Here is a 12,268-nt window from a genome sequence, read left to right on the forward strand (position 1 = left end):
CCGGGCGGGACAAACTGCACGTGACGTGCGACCGAGCTACCTCACGTGGACGTACACACATACCTACAAAAACAGTGTCACGTAAGGCAGGCTGCATGCCATCTTAGAAAATACGAACCTCATTAAGTATTTTGCTAGAACATCATTTTTCTTTTTTCTTTTTTTCACGATAAAAATATTTATTTCAATATAACATCATTTTTAATACCTAAGTAAATATTCCACTGAAAAAACAAGATGTGTCAAATGTATTCAACCAGCCTTCTGATAATGGACTTTCAGATGGTTTCAGGTTCTTTGCAATGATAAGCCTCACTCTGAGGGGCAGCCCAAAAGCTGGGTATTTGTACATCAGTGAGATTATTTCCTTACAAATAATTCCTAAGGGTGGGATTTCTGGGTCAAAGGATATGCACATTTGGATGTGCGTTTTACAACTTTACTTAAGAAAGTTTGTACCAAATTATCAGTTCCACCAGGGCTGCTTAAGCAGGCTATTTTCTCACATTCTAACAAACATGGAATAATTATAAATAACTTAGACAACAGAAAATGAAAATAACTTTATCCCCTTTGATTACTGGTAAGATTGAACTTTTTAATATTGGTATTTACTGTATGTAAAATTTATATATTTTTATGCTTTATTATTTTGAGGGGCCATTCTTTTTTTTTTTTTTTACTGAATCTATAAGAACTCTTTCTACATCAAGCACACTATACGTAATGCAGATATAGTTTTCCATATCTAAAAAAAGGAACGGGGATTTATCATTTACTAGAGCTCAAATGTCATAAATAAACTGACCACGCAAAGTTTAGAACTACTTCAGAGAATTGTGACGCAAATACCTTGTTGGTACTTATTTCTAAGACTCTGATTAGTACCTAAACCACATTATATCAGAGAAATCAGCAGGGTTCCAAATTACCTAGTGACATCATAACAAAGATTCTCACAATCAGAATCTTTGGAACTGCTGAAAAATAAGGGTTTTTCAATCCTCGAAAGGTTTTCTACACAGGTACATACATGAAACAGAAACAGATGAAAAGGAATGAGCTGTGGACACAGAATCACCAGTTTCGCTGAGAAGCACCCACCGGCCCGCGTTCGCTCCGAAGCCCCTCTGCTCTCACCTGGATGTTGTCGAACTTGAGGCCCGGCATGGTGAGGCCCTCCTTGTCCACGAACACCGTGCTGTAGTGCTGGGTGGTGACTGAAATCAGCACGTTCCTGGTCGCCTCCCCGGGAAGCCAGGCGTCGTTTCTCCGGTCCATCTCGCTCATGCTCAGGGCGGTGGCAAAGGGGTCCTCGCTCCCGGCAAACACAGCCTGGATCTGCGAAAACGGTTTTGGAGACTGAGGAATTTCCAGAGAAGCTGTGGAAACACCTGACTCCGATCTTTCCGTCCCTGGGGAGTAAGAAGGGTCGGCAGAACCCAGGGAGTTTTCTCCCACTGGGGTAGCGGCGAGTGAAGACAAGCTTTCTGGAATCGAAGGGCTGGCATTGGGGTTACTGACGGAGATGAAGGTGGAGGTTGTGAAGGAATCAAAGAAGTCCGAGGCCAAGGAGCTAGTGCTGGTTGTATCGCCAAAAAATTTGCTCAGGCTGGGGCTCGGCTGGACCACCTGAGGAGGGGTCCTGGCGGCCGCTTCGCTCGCGCCGCTGAAACTGGGCGATTTCACCATCTGGGACTCGAAGCCATCGCGCGGGACCTGGGGCTGCGAGCCGGCAGGCGGCGGCTGGCTGAAGATGGTGCACATGGGCACCGGCTCGTCTTTGGGGGACGGCTGCCGGGGGGACAGTCCTGATGCCGGCCCCGCTGCGGGCGCCCTCGCGTCCCCTGGGCCCAAGTCCTCTGCACCCTCGTGCTCACAGGTGGGCAGGTCTTTCACCTCCTCTTGCTCTGGGTCTTGCTTCAACGATGCTCTGCTGTCGGAGGTCATGTCCGAGACGTCTTTAGGTGTGTCCTCTCCGTCACTTTCACCGTCATCACTCAGAGCGCCCAGCGCTTCTTCATCTACGACGCTTTCCCGTCTGTGATCTGCGCCGCCTTCCGCAGTCTCCACGACATCCTGCAAACAACCCAGGTCCCCCGCGCCATCGTCGCTGTTGTTCGGGGAATCAGAGATGAGGACGCTCTCCATCATGGGCTCATCGAGCTTGTCCACCAAGTTATTTGAGTCTTCTGACCCGAACCCGTCTCCACCGAGATCAATGGTTTCCTCGTGGTAGAGGGGCTGCCCCTGGTCTTCCCGGGGCCCTTGCGGAGCCGTGCTCTGGGCCGGCCCCGCGGCTGGACCGCTCCGCTCGGGCGCGTGCTGCTCGGCACCTTCAGCACTCTCCATGGGCGCCTGAGACAAAGACAAACACACGTCAGCCTCATCAGCTTCCAGCTCGGTTACCATTACGATGGTTTTAGCTTATTGAAACTGTTTTCTGATTTATAAAAATGGTGAATTCGTGTCCTTGCAACGGTGGATACGCATCATTATATACATCTGTTCAAACGCACAGAATGTACCACACGCAGAGTGAGACCTAACGTAGACTGTGGACTTCGGGTGATTATGACATGTCAACGCAGGCCCATCAGCTGTAACCAGCGCACCATCTGGCGGGGATGTGGATAATGTGGGAGGCTCTGCCTGTGTCGGGGCGGCAGGGGGATGAGAAGTCTTTGCACCTTCCTCTCAGTTTTGCAGGGAATCTAAAACTGCCTTAAAAAATAAAAGTCTGTTAAAAATGTTTATCAGTTTATCAGCTATATATTCAAATGGTTTAAAATTCAATAGCCTCCATTTCTCCAGCCATTTATTTATTTATTTTTGTGGTAAAAGACACATTATATAAAATCTACCACCGAAATCACTGCTAAGTGTATAGTTCAGTGGCTTTGAGTACATTCAGTTTGTTGTGCGACCATCACCACCACCCATCTCCAGAACTCTTCTCATCCTGCAAAACTGAAATAAATAATACAGTAAACACTAACTCCCCGCCTCCTGCTCCTCCAGCCCCTGGCAACCACCATTCTCGTCTGTCTTTATGAATCTGACTACGCTAGGGTAGTATACCATACCCTAGATATGGTATTTGTGGAATGACGTGGCATTTGTCCTTTTGTGTCTGGCTTGTTTCACTGAGCACAATGTCCTCAAGGTTCACCCATGTTATTGCATATGTCGGAACTTCCTTATTTTTTTAAAAAGATTTATTATTATTATTTTTTAAAATTTATTTTCAGCTGCGTCGGGTCTTAGTTGCGGCGTGCAGGCTCTTCACTGCGGCGCGCGGGCTTCTCTCTAGTTGTGGCATGTGGGTTTTCTCTCTCTAGTTGTGGCGCACAGGCTCCAGGGCGCGTGGGCTCTGTAGTTGTGGCACACGGGCTCTAGTTGAGGCGCGGGAGCTCAGTAGTTGCGGTGCGCAGGCTTAGTTGCCCCGCGGCATGTGGGATCTTAGTTCCTTGACCAGGGACCAAACCTATGTCCCCTGCATTGTAAGGTGGATTCTTTACCACTGGACCACCAGGGAAGTCCCAGAATTTCCTTATTTTTAAGGCCGAGTAATATCCCATTGTATGTACATACCATGTTTATCCATTTATCTGTTGATGAACACTTAGATTACTTCCATCTTTTGACTATTATGAATACTGCTGCTGTGAACATGGGTGTACAAATATCTCTTCCGAGACCGTGCTTTCCACTCTTTTGGGTAAAAACCCAGAAGTGGGATTCCTGGATCATTCATGTGGCAGTTCTATTTTTAATCTTGTGAAGAACTACCCAAACTATCTTCCATTAGTTACACCATTTTACATCCCCACCAAGAGTGTACAACAGTTCCAATTTCTCCACATCCTCACCAGCACTAGCTAATTTTCTGTCTTTTTGACAGTAGCCATCCTAACGGGTGTGAGGTCTCAGCCTTTTAAACCCTACTTATTTCTTTAAGACGCAGCTGAAGTTCCGCCTCTGCCCTCAAGCCTTCCCAAGACACTTCAGCCTATAGTAACACCATATACAAAAATAAACTCAAAATAGATTAAAGACCTAAATGTAAGACTGGATACTATAAAACTCCTAGAGAAAAACACAGGCAGAACACTATTTGACATAAATTGCAGCAATATTTTTTTGGATCTGTCTTATAAGGCAAAGGAAAAAAAAAGCAAAAATAAACAAATAACTAAACTTAAAAGTTTTTGCACAGCAAAGGAAACCTTGACAAAAGGAAAAGACAACCAACTGAATGGGAGAAAATATTTGCAAATGATATGACCGATAAGGGATTAATATCCAACATATATAAACAGTTCATACAACTCAACATCAAAAAATTAAACAACCCAATTGAAAAAGGGCAGAAGAACCAAATAGACATTTTTCCAAAGAGGAAATGCAGATGGCCAACAGGCACATGAAAAGATGCTCAACATCGCTAATCATCAGAGAAATGCAAATCGGAACCACAGTGAGATACCACCTTACACCTGTCAGGATGGCTATCATCAAAAAGAACACAACAGGGGCTTCCCTGGTGGCGCAGTGGTTGAGAATCTGCCTGCCAATGCAGGGGACGCGGGTTCGAGCCCTGGTCTGGGAAGATCCCACATGCCGCGGAGCGGCTCGGCCTGTGAGCCACAACTGCTGAGCCTGCGCGTCTGGAGCCTGTGCTCGGCAACGAGAGGCCCGCGATGGTGAGAGGTCCGCGCACCGCGATGAAGAGTGGCCCCCGCTTGCCACAACTAGAGAAAGCCCTCGCACAGAAACGAAGACCCAACAAAGCCATACATACATACGTACATAAATAAAAAGAATGTAAGCAGACAAGAATAGCATTTAAAAAAAAAAAATTAAAAAAAAAAAAAATCCCGGAGTACGTAATTTATGCACAAATGCCATCCTTTAAAAAAAAAAAAAAAAAAAAAAAAAAAAGAACACAACAAATGTTGGTGAGGGTGTGGAGAAAAGGGAACCCTCCTGCACTGTTGGTGGGAATGTAAGTTGGTGCAGCCACTGCGGAGAACAGTATGGAGGTTTCACAAAAAATTAAAAATAGAACTACCATATGACCCAGCAATTCCACTCCTGGGTATATATTCAAAAAAACAAGAACACTAATTCAAAAAGATACATGTACCCCAATGTTCATAGCAGCATTATTTACAACTGCCAAGATATGAAAGCAGCTTAAGTGTCCTTCAACAGATGAATGGATAAAGAAGATGTAGTATGTATGTATGTGTGTATATACATATATACACACACACACATACACACGTACACACAATGGAATACTACTCAGCCATAAAAAAGAACAAAAATTTTCTATTTGAAACAACATGGATGGACTTGGAGGGCATTATGCCAAGTGAAATAAGTCAGAGAATGGCAAATACTGTATGATGTCACTTATTTGTTGAATCTAAAAAATACAACAAACAAGTGAATATAACAAAAAAAGAAGCAGACTCATAGATACAGAGAACAAACTAGTCGTTACCAGCAGGGAGTGGGAAAGAGGCAATACAGAGGTGGGGGAGTGAGAGGCACAAACCACTGGCTATGAGACAGGCTACAGGGATGTACTGCACAGCACGAGGAATAGAGCCAATATTTGTAATAACTGTAAATGGGCTGTAACCTTTAAAAATTGTATAAAAAAGAGAAAAAACAACAAAAAAAATAACTATACTCAGCTGGTCTCTCGATAAGATTACTTTTTCCTCTGTCAACACTTTCATCACAGTATTCCAAATTAGCTCTCTTTCCCTTTTATAGCCTGGACCACCCTGAGATCCAAAAGCAAGATTACTTTAAAGTAGGCTCAAAGTTAAACATTTTGGAGAAGTTTCTTGACCAACATAGTCAGTTACTAATTCCCCACTTACTACATATTCGCTTAATAATTATTAGCTATAAATAACTCAAAAATACAATGAAAAGGAACGAAAGCCCCTTTACTTGTAATGTTTCCCAGCTCCAATGCGGGGTTGCCTCAGGAACATCAGAGTGGACGCACCCCAAGGTGTAAGGCTTTCCCTGGTCCTCCCCAGGCAGGACACGAAGACTAAGCATGAAGACCAGGGAACGGCAATGACTTTGTTTAACCTTTGCAACAGCCAGACGAGACAGGCATGGGCTGCCCTAAAACACAGATGAGGACACTGAGAACCAGAGAAGCGATGGGACTCATCTGACCAGGAGTGGAAGCAGGCCCCCCTGACTAAGCCCCTGGGGACTGAAGTACCCCCGCGCCCAGCACAGTGCCTGGGACCCGGGAGATGCCAGGAACTACTGCTGCTTAACTGGGCCCTTCTCGGAGTAAAAGCAGTGCAGATGATAATGCCAGATGCCCCGTTACTACGTTAATGGACACCTGTGAAAAACCATAGGATATAAGAAAAGGTCCAATACATACAATTACAGGAAAAGGTGAAGAATACCAAAACTGGCAAAATCACATAGATACTTTCTTTATATGCAGAGAAAAGTGGAGAAAAGTCTACTCTTAAAGCAAGCAGAAATCACTGCCAGGTTAATTTGTGTGTATTACCAGATATAGAGAAAGACAGACTAAAATGGGGGGACCTAGGAAAGACTGCACAGATGACCTTGAACTACTTCTCACAAGGCAATAAGAGAAGACTCATCACTATCGAGACCCATTCATTATGTGGACTGGATCATTACAGCAAGTAACAACTGCTTACGCAATAATTAAAGAAACCCAGGTTAAAACTATGATTTTAAAAAATTTGACCTGTGAAATAGGCAAAGATTTTTAGAAGTGACAGTTCTGGGGAATTTTAGGGAAACTTACTTATTGATAAGGGGAATGCAACCTTTCTGAAGAACAGCTTGGCAAGGAATAAAACTCTGACAAGCAATTCTGCGTTTACCAGCTCACCTCAAAGTCTTGTTTTTAAAGAAATCATCTTCTGAAAGGAAGAAAGCTAAGAGGAACACTCTTTCAAGTCAATGCTTAAGTCTGTAACTATATTTTGATTTTCTCCGGTAACCCTGTTTCTAATCCAATCTAATTTAGAAAATCAATGTCACCTGTTTCCTAGTGACACTGTTTACACAGATGTTACCCAGCCCAGAGTAAAAATTAAATTGTTTACCTTAATTTCTGAATGGAAACTACACATTTATTAGAAACACCACCAAAGGACTGGGCTGAGACGCCCTGCAAGTCAGGGATCATTGGTCGCCGAGCGCCACTGTGTCTCAGACACCAGCTACGTTAAGGCCACGTTACTGGCTCTCAAGGAGATGACAGAGAGGAAACTAAGTAACTGTAACACACACGCTGCACTGGCCCCAGGAAAGAGGGCTGTCTATGGAACAGGACAGCGGTGAAAGCCCCCCCTCGGCTTTCTGACTCCTTTCACCAGAATACCTTAGAAGGTTCTTGCTCCTTTCCCTGACTCTTCTGAAGGCCCCTTTTCTATAAACAACTTTTATTAAAATGGAGTGGATACAATGTTTATAACACCTACTTCCCCTCCTTTTCTGGGCTAATATTCTGAGATTTGTCACACCCTTGTTTTTCCTTAATTTTCCACGTTTGCTTCCTCAGACATGTTAGGTTTCTCAGTTTTTTCCTTAGTTTCCCCTCCCCACTTCTAACGTGAGACCCAACCCTGTTAAGTGGCGTGAAGCTGTGATTCACTCATCTTTGCTGACGATGCTCTATTGCGTGACGGTTCCACAGCCTAATATCTATTCTTCTGTTGATGGATATTTGAGGTGTTAGGTTTGTGAATCTACAGACAGTGCTGTTATGGATATTCTTGTACATGTCTCCTGCTGTACGTGTGAAAACTCCTTCATGACATTATGAAAAGTTAAGCGTGTGCGGTGGGTCATTCGTAGAGAACACACCTCTTTATCAGATAACGCCAAATTGCTTTACTAAGTGGTTGTACCAATTTACACACTTAGTAGCGGTGTGTAGTCTTCTTGTTCAACACATTCACCTACACTTGATATTGTCAGACTTCATAATATCAAGACATTAAAAATTCCTACAAATCAATAGGATTACAGATGATCCAAGAGAAAAATATTTTGAACAAAGATTTGAACAAGGTGAAAGGGATACACATTTCACAAGCATGTGTCCTGTGACTTCAACAGCCATACAACTCGATTTTTCTAGAATGATTCCACTTTATACCCATGGTTGCGGTAAAATTAAGCACCTCTTTTCACTCTCAAGAGCCCTGGTTGAGACAAAAATGGTCCCACTACTTATGTATCACGGAGAAACTCTTGCACATGGGCACCATAAGCTATGACCATGAATGTCACAACAGAAAATACAAACAAAATACCGCCCCCTTTTCAAAGCTCCCAAAATAAAAAATCTGGAAACAACCACTGCCCATAGGCGCCATAATAAATACACAGCAGTATATTCCAAAAATGGAATACTAAACAGCAGTGAAAACGAATGAGCCATCCTATAGTGAATGCAACAACGTCTGAATCTCACAAATCTAATTCTGCACCCAGAACCGGTAGAAAAATAAACAGTATGATTTTCCATATAAAGTTCAAAACATGAAAATTAAACAATATACTATTTTAGGAATACAAACACAAAAACAAGGTGATAATAACACCCAATTCGGTTGGGGAGGAGCTTGGAAGTGACAGCAAGGGGAGGTTTGATGGGGGAGGGACACATGAGAGTCTAAGCCGCTGGCAACAGTAGTGGCAGAAGACGCGTTGGGTCTGCACTTGAACTTCATGTTTTCCGTGTATGTTACATGCAGTCTTTACATTTCATAATCTAAAAATGGAAAAGCACGTGAATCTGTTCTTGATTTGCATGTGATATAAATCTTTGCTTCTCTTACTATTGATTTAATAAATTTAATGAAATCATAGACATGGTTTTAAAGCCTATGTCAGCATCAAAATTCTAGCAAAGAAATCAGACTTTCTCTTTGTCCAGTTGAGTTCTTTGCACAATGAGCTTAATTAATGCCTTAAAATATTTTTAAAGTACTAACTTCAAGTGATTTAAATTCACTAAGAACAATGAAAACTACTGCTGTTCAGGCTCCCTTTCTGGACATAAGACTCTGCAATTACAAATCTTTTACCAGATTGCAATAATGTAAACCGTATTTCCATGAAAGAACTATGCCACGAGGTAGGAATCTAATTAGCACATATTTATAAAAGCCCCACGTAAAGAACACCCACCACAGATCAAGCATTTTACATGAGTTATCGTATTTAATCCTTAGGATCAACTCACAAAGTATTAGCTCCATCATACAGCAGAGAAAGTCAAGTGATTTGCCCAAAGCCACAGTACCAATACTTGATGCTGACAGGATTCCAACACAGTTTTTCTGCCTCTGCTCTCCTTGTAAGGCTCCTAGACAGGTCGTGACTGAGAGCAGCAACCTGAGGCACAAAGAGCTCTGAGTAACTGCTTGAGTCTTAGCTTCGCTACTAAATAAGGTGACCTTTGAAAATGATTTAATCCTTTAGCCTCGGCTTCCTCATCTGTAAGCTGGGATAATGAAGATTAAATAGCAACGGATGCACAGGAACTTTTTAAACTGTGATAAGCTGCACACAAACATAGTAATTATAAGTTTAATGACGAAGCAGAGTGGTAACACAGTCTTGGAACGGTGAAGATCCTGTCTGAAATCACAGGATGTGCGGGCTGGTGAATATTATCCTATTTCCAGTTCTCAATCCCTTCTCCCAGCCCATCACACAGGGGCCCTAACTCGCTGTGTGCCACCCAGTACAACCTTCTGAATTGACGAAAAGAGACAAGAAGTATTTAAATACAGTGTTTTCCAGTAGCTATAAAGAGATATGGCAGGTCCAAGGAAATGTTTCATTGGGGTCAAACTCTTTTGTGGATGAGGGTGAGGAAAACAGGCATATTTTAGAGCACATCTTTGAGCCTTATGCTGTTTTACAATAAAAGTGCTTTCAAATCTTCCCAGTATATGCACTCTTATCAGTCAGCTCTGTCCTGGAAGGAATCAGCCAACATTTACAAGACTTACATGCTTTTACACAAACCACCGCATTTTGCCCTCACAATACTGAGTCTGGTCAGGCGAGTCACTGTGAACGTCCACCTACCGAAGAGTAAACCGGGACTAAGAAGTCACTGAGGGCCACAGCTGGGATCTGGGCCGCAGACCCCTCCCCAGCTTTCGGTGCCAAGCGTTGGGGGCCGCCCCCGGAAGGGAAGGCCCGCGCTGCGGACCCGGCAGGACCAGCCTGGGCTTGGCGAGAGGAGGAACAGAGACGAGACCCCGGGGAGGAGACGCCCTCGGAGAGGAGAGACCCCCGGGGAGGAGACCCCGGGGAGAAGAACTCCCGGGAAGAGAACCCTGGGGAGGAGACACGCCCGGAGAGGAGAGACCCGTAGAGGAGAGACCCGGGGACAAGAACCCCCGGGAGGAGACCCTCGGGGAGGAGACGCGGAGAGAAGACCCCCGGGGGACTGTGTCTGAGGGCCGGCGGGGCTGCGGTTAGGGACAGCACGACTCCCTCCCTACAGCCCGGGCCCTGTCCTCACCTGCCACCGGCCCCCTGGGGTTGGAGAAAGGGTCACCTACAGCCGTAACCCTGGGCGCAAGGAGAAGGCAGAGAAAGCCGGGAAGGAGGAACTGGAATCGGCACCTCCTACGGCTTTCTGCGCCTGCGCGCGCCTGCTCCCGCGCATGCCCAGTGCAGGAGCCGAGCGCCCGGCGCGTTTCCGGTTCATGCTGCGGTGGGCGGGGCGTGGGCCCCAAGGTGGGAATCGGGGGCGGTGAATGCGCGGGGGGAGTCCAGCCCTTCCCTAGGACTGGGGAGGGAAATCGTTGTGACCCTCAGAGGCGACAGACAAACCTGTGGCAGAGGGGCAGATGGAAGGGAGATGGTTAAGCTCTTTTTTTTCTGGCGAAAGCACCCTAGAAACATTTATTTTCAGGGATTTGTCTTTGTGCCTATCTGTATTTTCAACTTTTCCTGCCATGTATCTGTACTACTGTGTAACCACATTAACGATAAAAATGGTAATAATAATAATACGAATAATAGCTGGGTGGATTTAATCCAGCAGTATGAAGATCCTGCATTCCTTAGCGCCACAACTTAATCTTAGGCAAACGGTGCCGGTGAATAGGATGCCCACGTCTGTGCCTCTGCTTCCTTGATTTCTGGTGTAACCACCCGGAGCTCTTCGTTCATCCAAGGATTCCGATCCAGCTTAAGTGCCAGGCACAGCGCTAGGCGCTGGAGCACAACTAAGCCAAACCAGACCCAGCCAATTCTTTATTCTTATTTATTTATTTATTTATTTATTTATTTTATTTATGGCTGTGTTGGGTCTTCGTTTCTGTGCGAGGGCTTTCTCCAGTTGTGGCAAGCGAGGGCCACTCACTATCGCGGCCTCTCTTGTTGCGGAGCACAGGCTCCAGACGCGCAGGCTCAGTAGTTGTGGCTCACGGGCCTAGCTGCTCCGCGGCATGTGGGATCTTCCCAGACCAGGGCTCGAACCCGTGTCCCCTGCATTGGCAGGCAGATTCTCAACCACTGCGCCACCAGGGAAGCCCTATTCTAATTTTTTAATGATTTAAAATATTTTATTTTTGACAAATAAAAATCGTATATATTTAAGGTGTACAACGTGATGTTTTGATATATCTATACATTGTGAGATGATGACCACAATGGAACGAATGAACTTATTCATCACCTCACTTATTTCCCATTTGCTGTGTTTGTGGTGAAAACATTTGAAATCTACTCTCCACAAATTTCAATTATAGTATATTTTTTTAAAATTGGAGTATAATTGCTTTACAATGTTGTTAGTTTCTGCTGTACAACAAAGTGAGTCAGCTGTATGTATACATATATCCCCTCCCTCTTGGACCTCCCACCATCCCACCCACCTAGGTCATCACAGAGCACCGGGCTGAGCTTCCTGTGCCTTATAGCATGTTCCCACTAGCTATCAAGTATAGGATACATTATTATTAACTATCTCTCCGGAACTTATTCATCTTATAATTGAAAGTTTGTACCTTTTGATCAATAGCTCCCCTTTCCCCCAACCCTCAGCCTCTGGTAACCGCCATTCTACTCTCTGTTACCTGCCATTCTACTCTCTGTTACAATGATTTCAACTTTCTCTTTTAGATTCCACATGTATGTGGAATCATACTGTATTTGTCTTTCTGTATCTGGCTTATTTCACTTAGCACAATGTCCTCTA

At 44.5% G+C, this 12,268-nt stretch overlaps 1 protein-coding gene across 3 annotated transcripts in view; it reads right to left on the reverse strand.

Moving 5' to 3' along the window:
* Positions 1–10,696, reverse strand: part of TRAPPC12 (trafficking protein particle complex 12) — a 64,523-nt gene extending 53,827 nt beyond the window's left edge. The window contains exons 1-2 of one of the 3 annotated variants that reach the window (XM_036872747.1): positions 10,583–10,696; positions 1,141–2,358 (exon numbers count right to left, since the gene is read on the reverse strand). In XM_036872747.1, coding sequence (XP_036728642.1) covers positions 1,141–2,352 — 1,212 coding nt within the window. In that variant the 5' untranslated portion in view covers positions 2,353–2,358; positions 10,583–10,696. Of the gene's footprint in view, positions 1–1,140; positions 2,359–9,286; positions 9,470–10,140; positions 10,561–10,582 lie in introns of those variants that run through there. The other 2 variants (XM_036872748.1, XM_036872749.1) reach the window with 2 other exon arrangements.
* Between the last annotated feature and the right edge of the window lie 1,572 nt (positions 10,697–12,268).

The sequence above is a fragment of the Balaenoptera musculus genome, chromosome 13 (assembly GCF_009873245.2).
Source record: "Balaenoptera musculus isolate JJ_BM4_2016_0621 chromosome 13, mBalMus1.pri.v3, whole genome shotgun sequence".
In the NCBI taxonomy this organism is placed as follows: domain Eukaryota; kingdom Metazoa; phylum Chordata; class Mammalia; order Artiodactyla; family Balaenopteridae; genus Balaenoptera; species Balaenoptera musculus.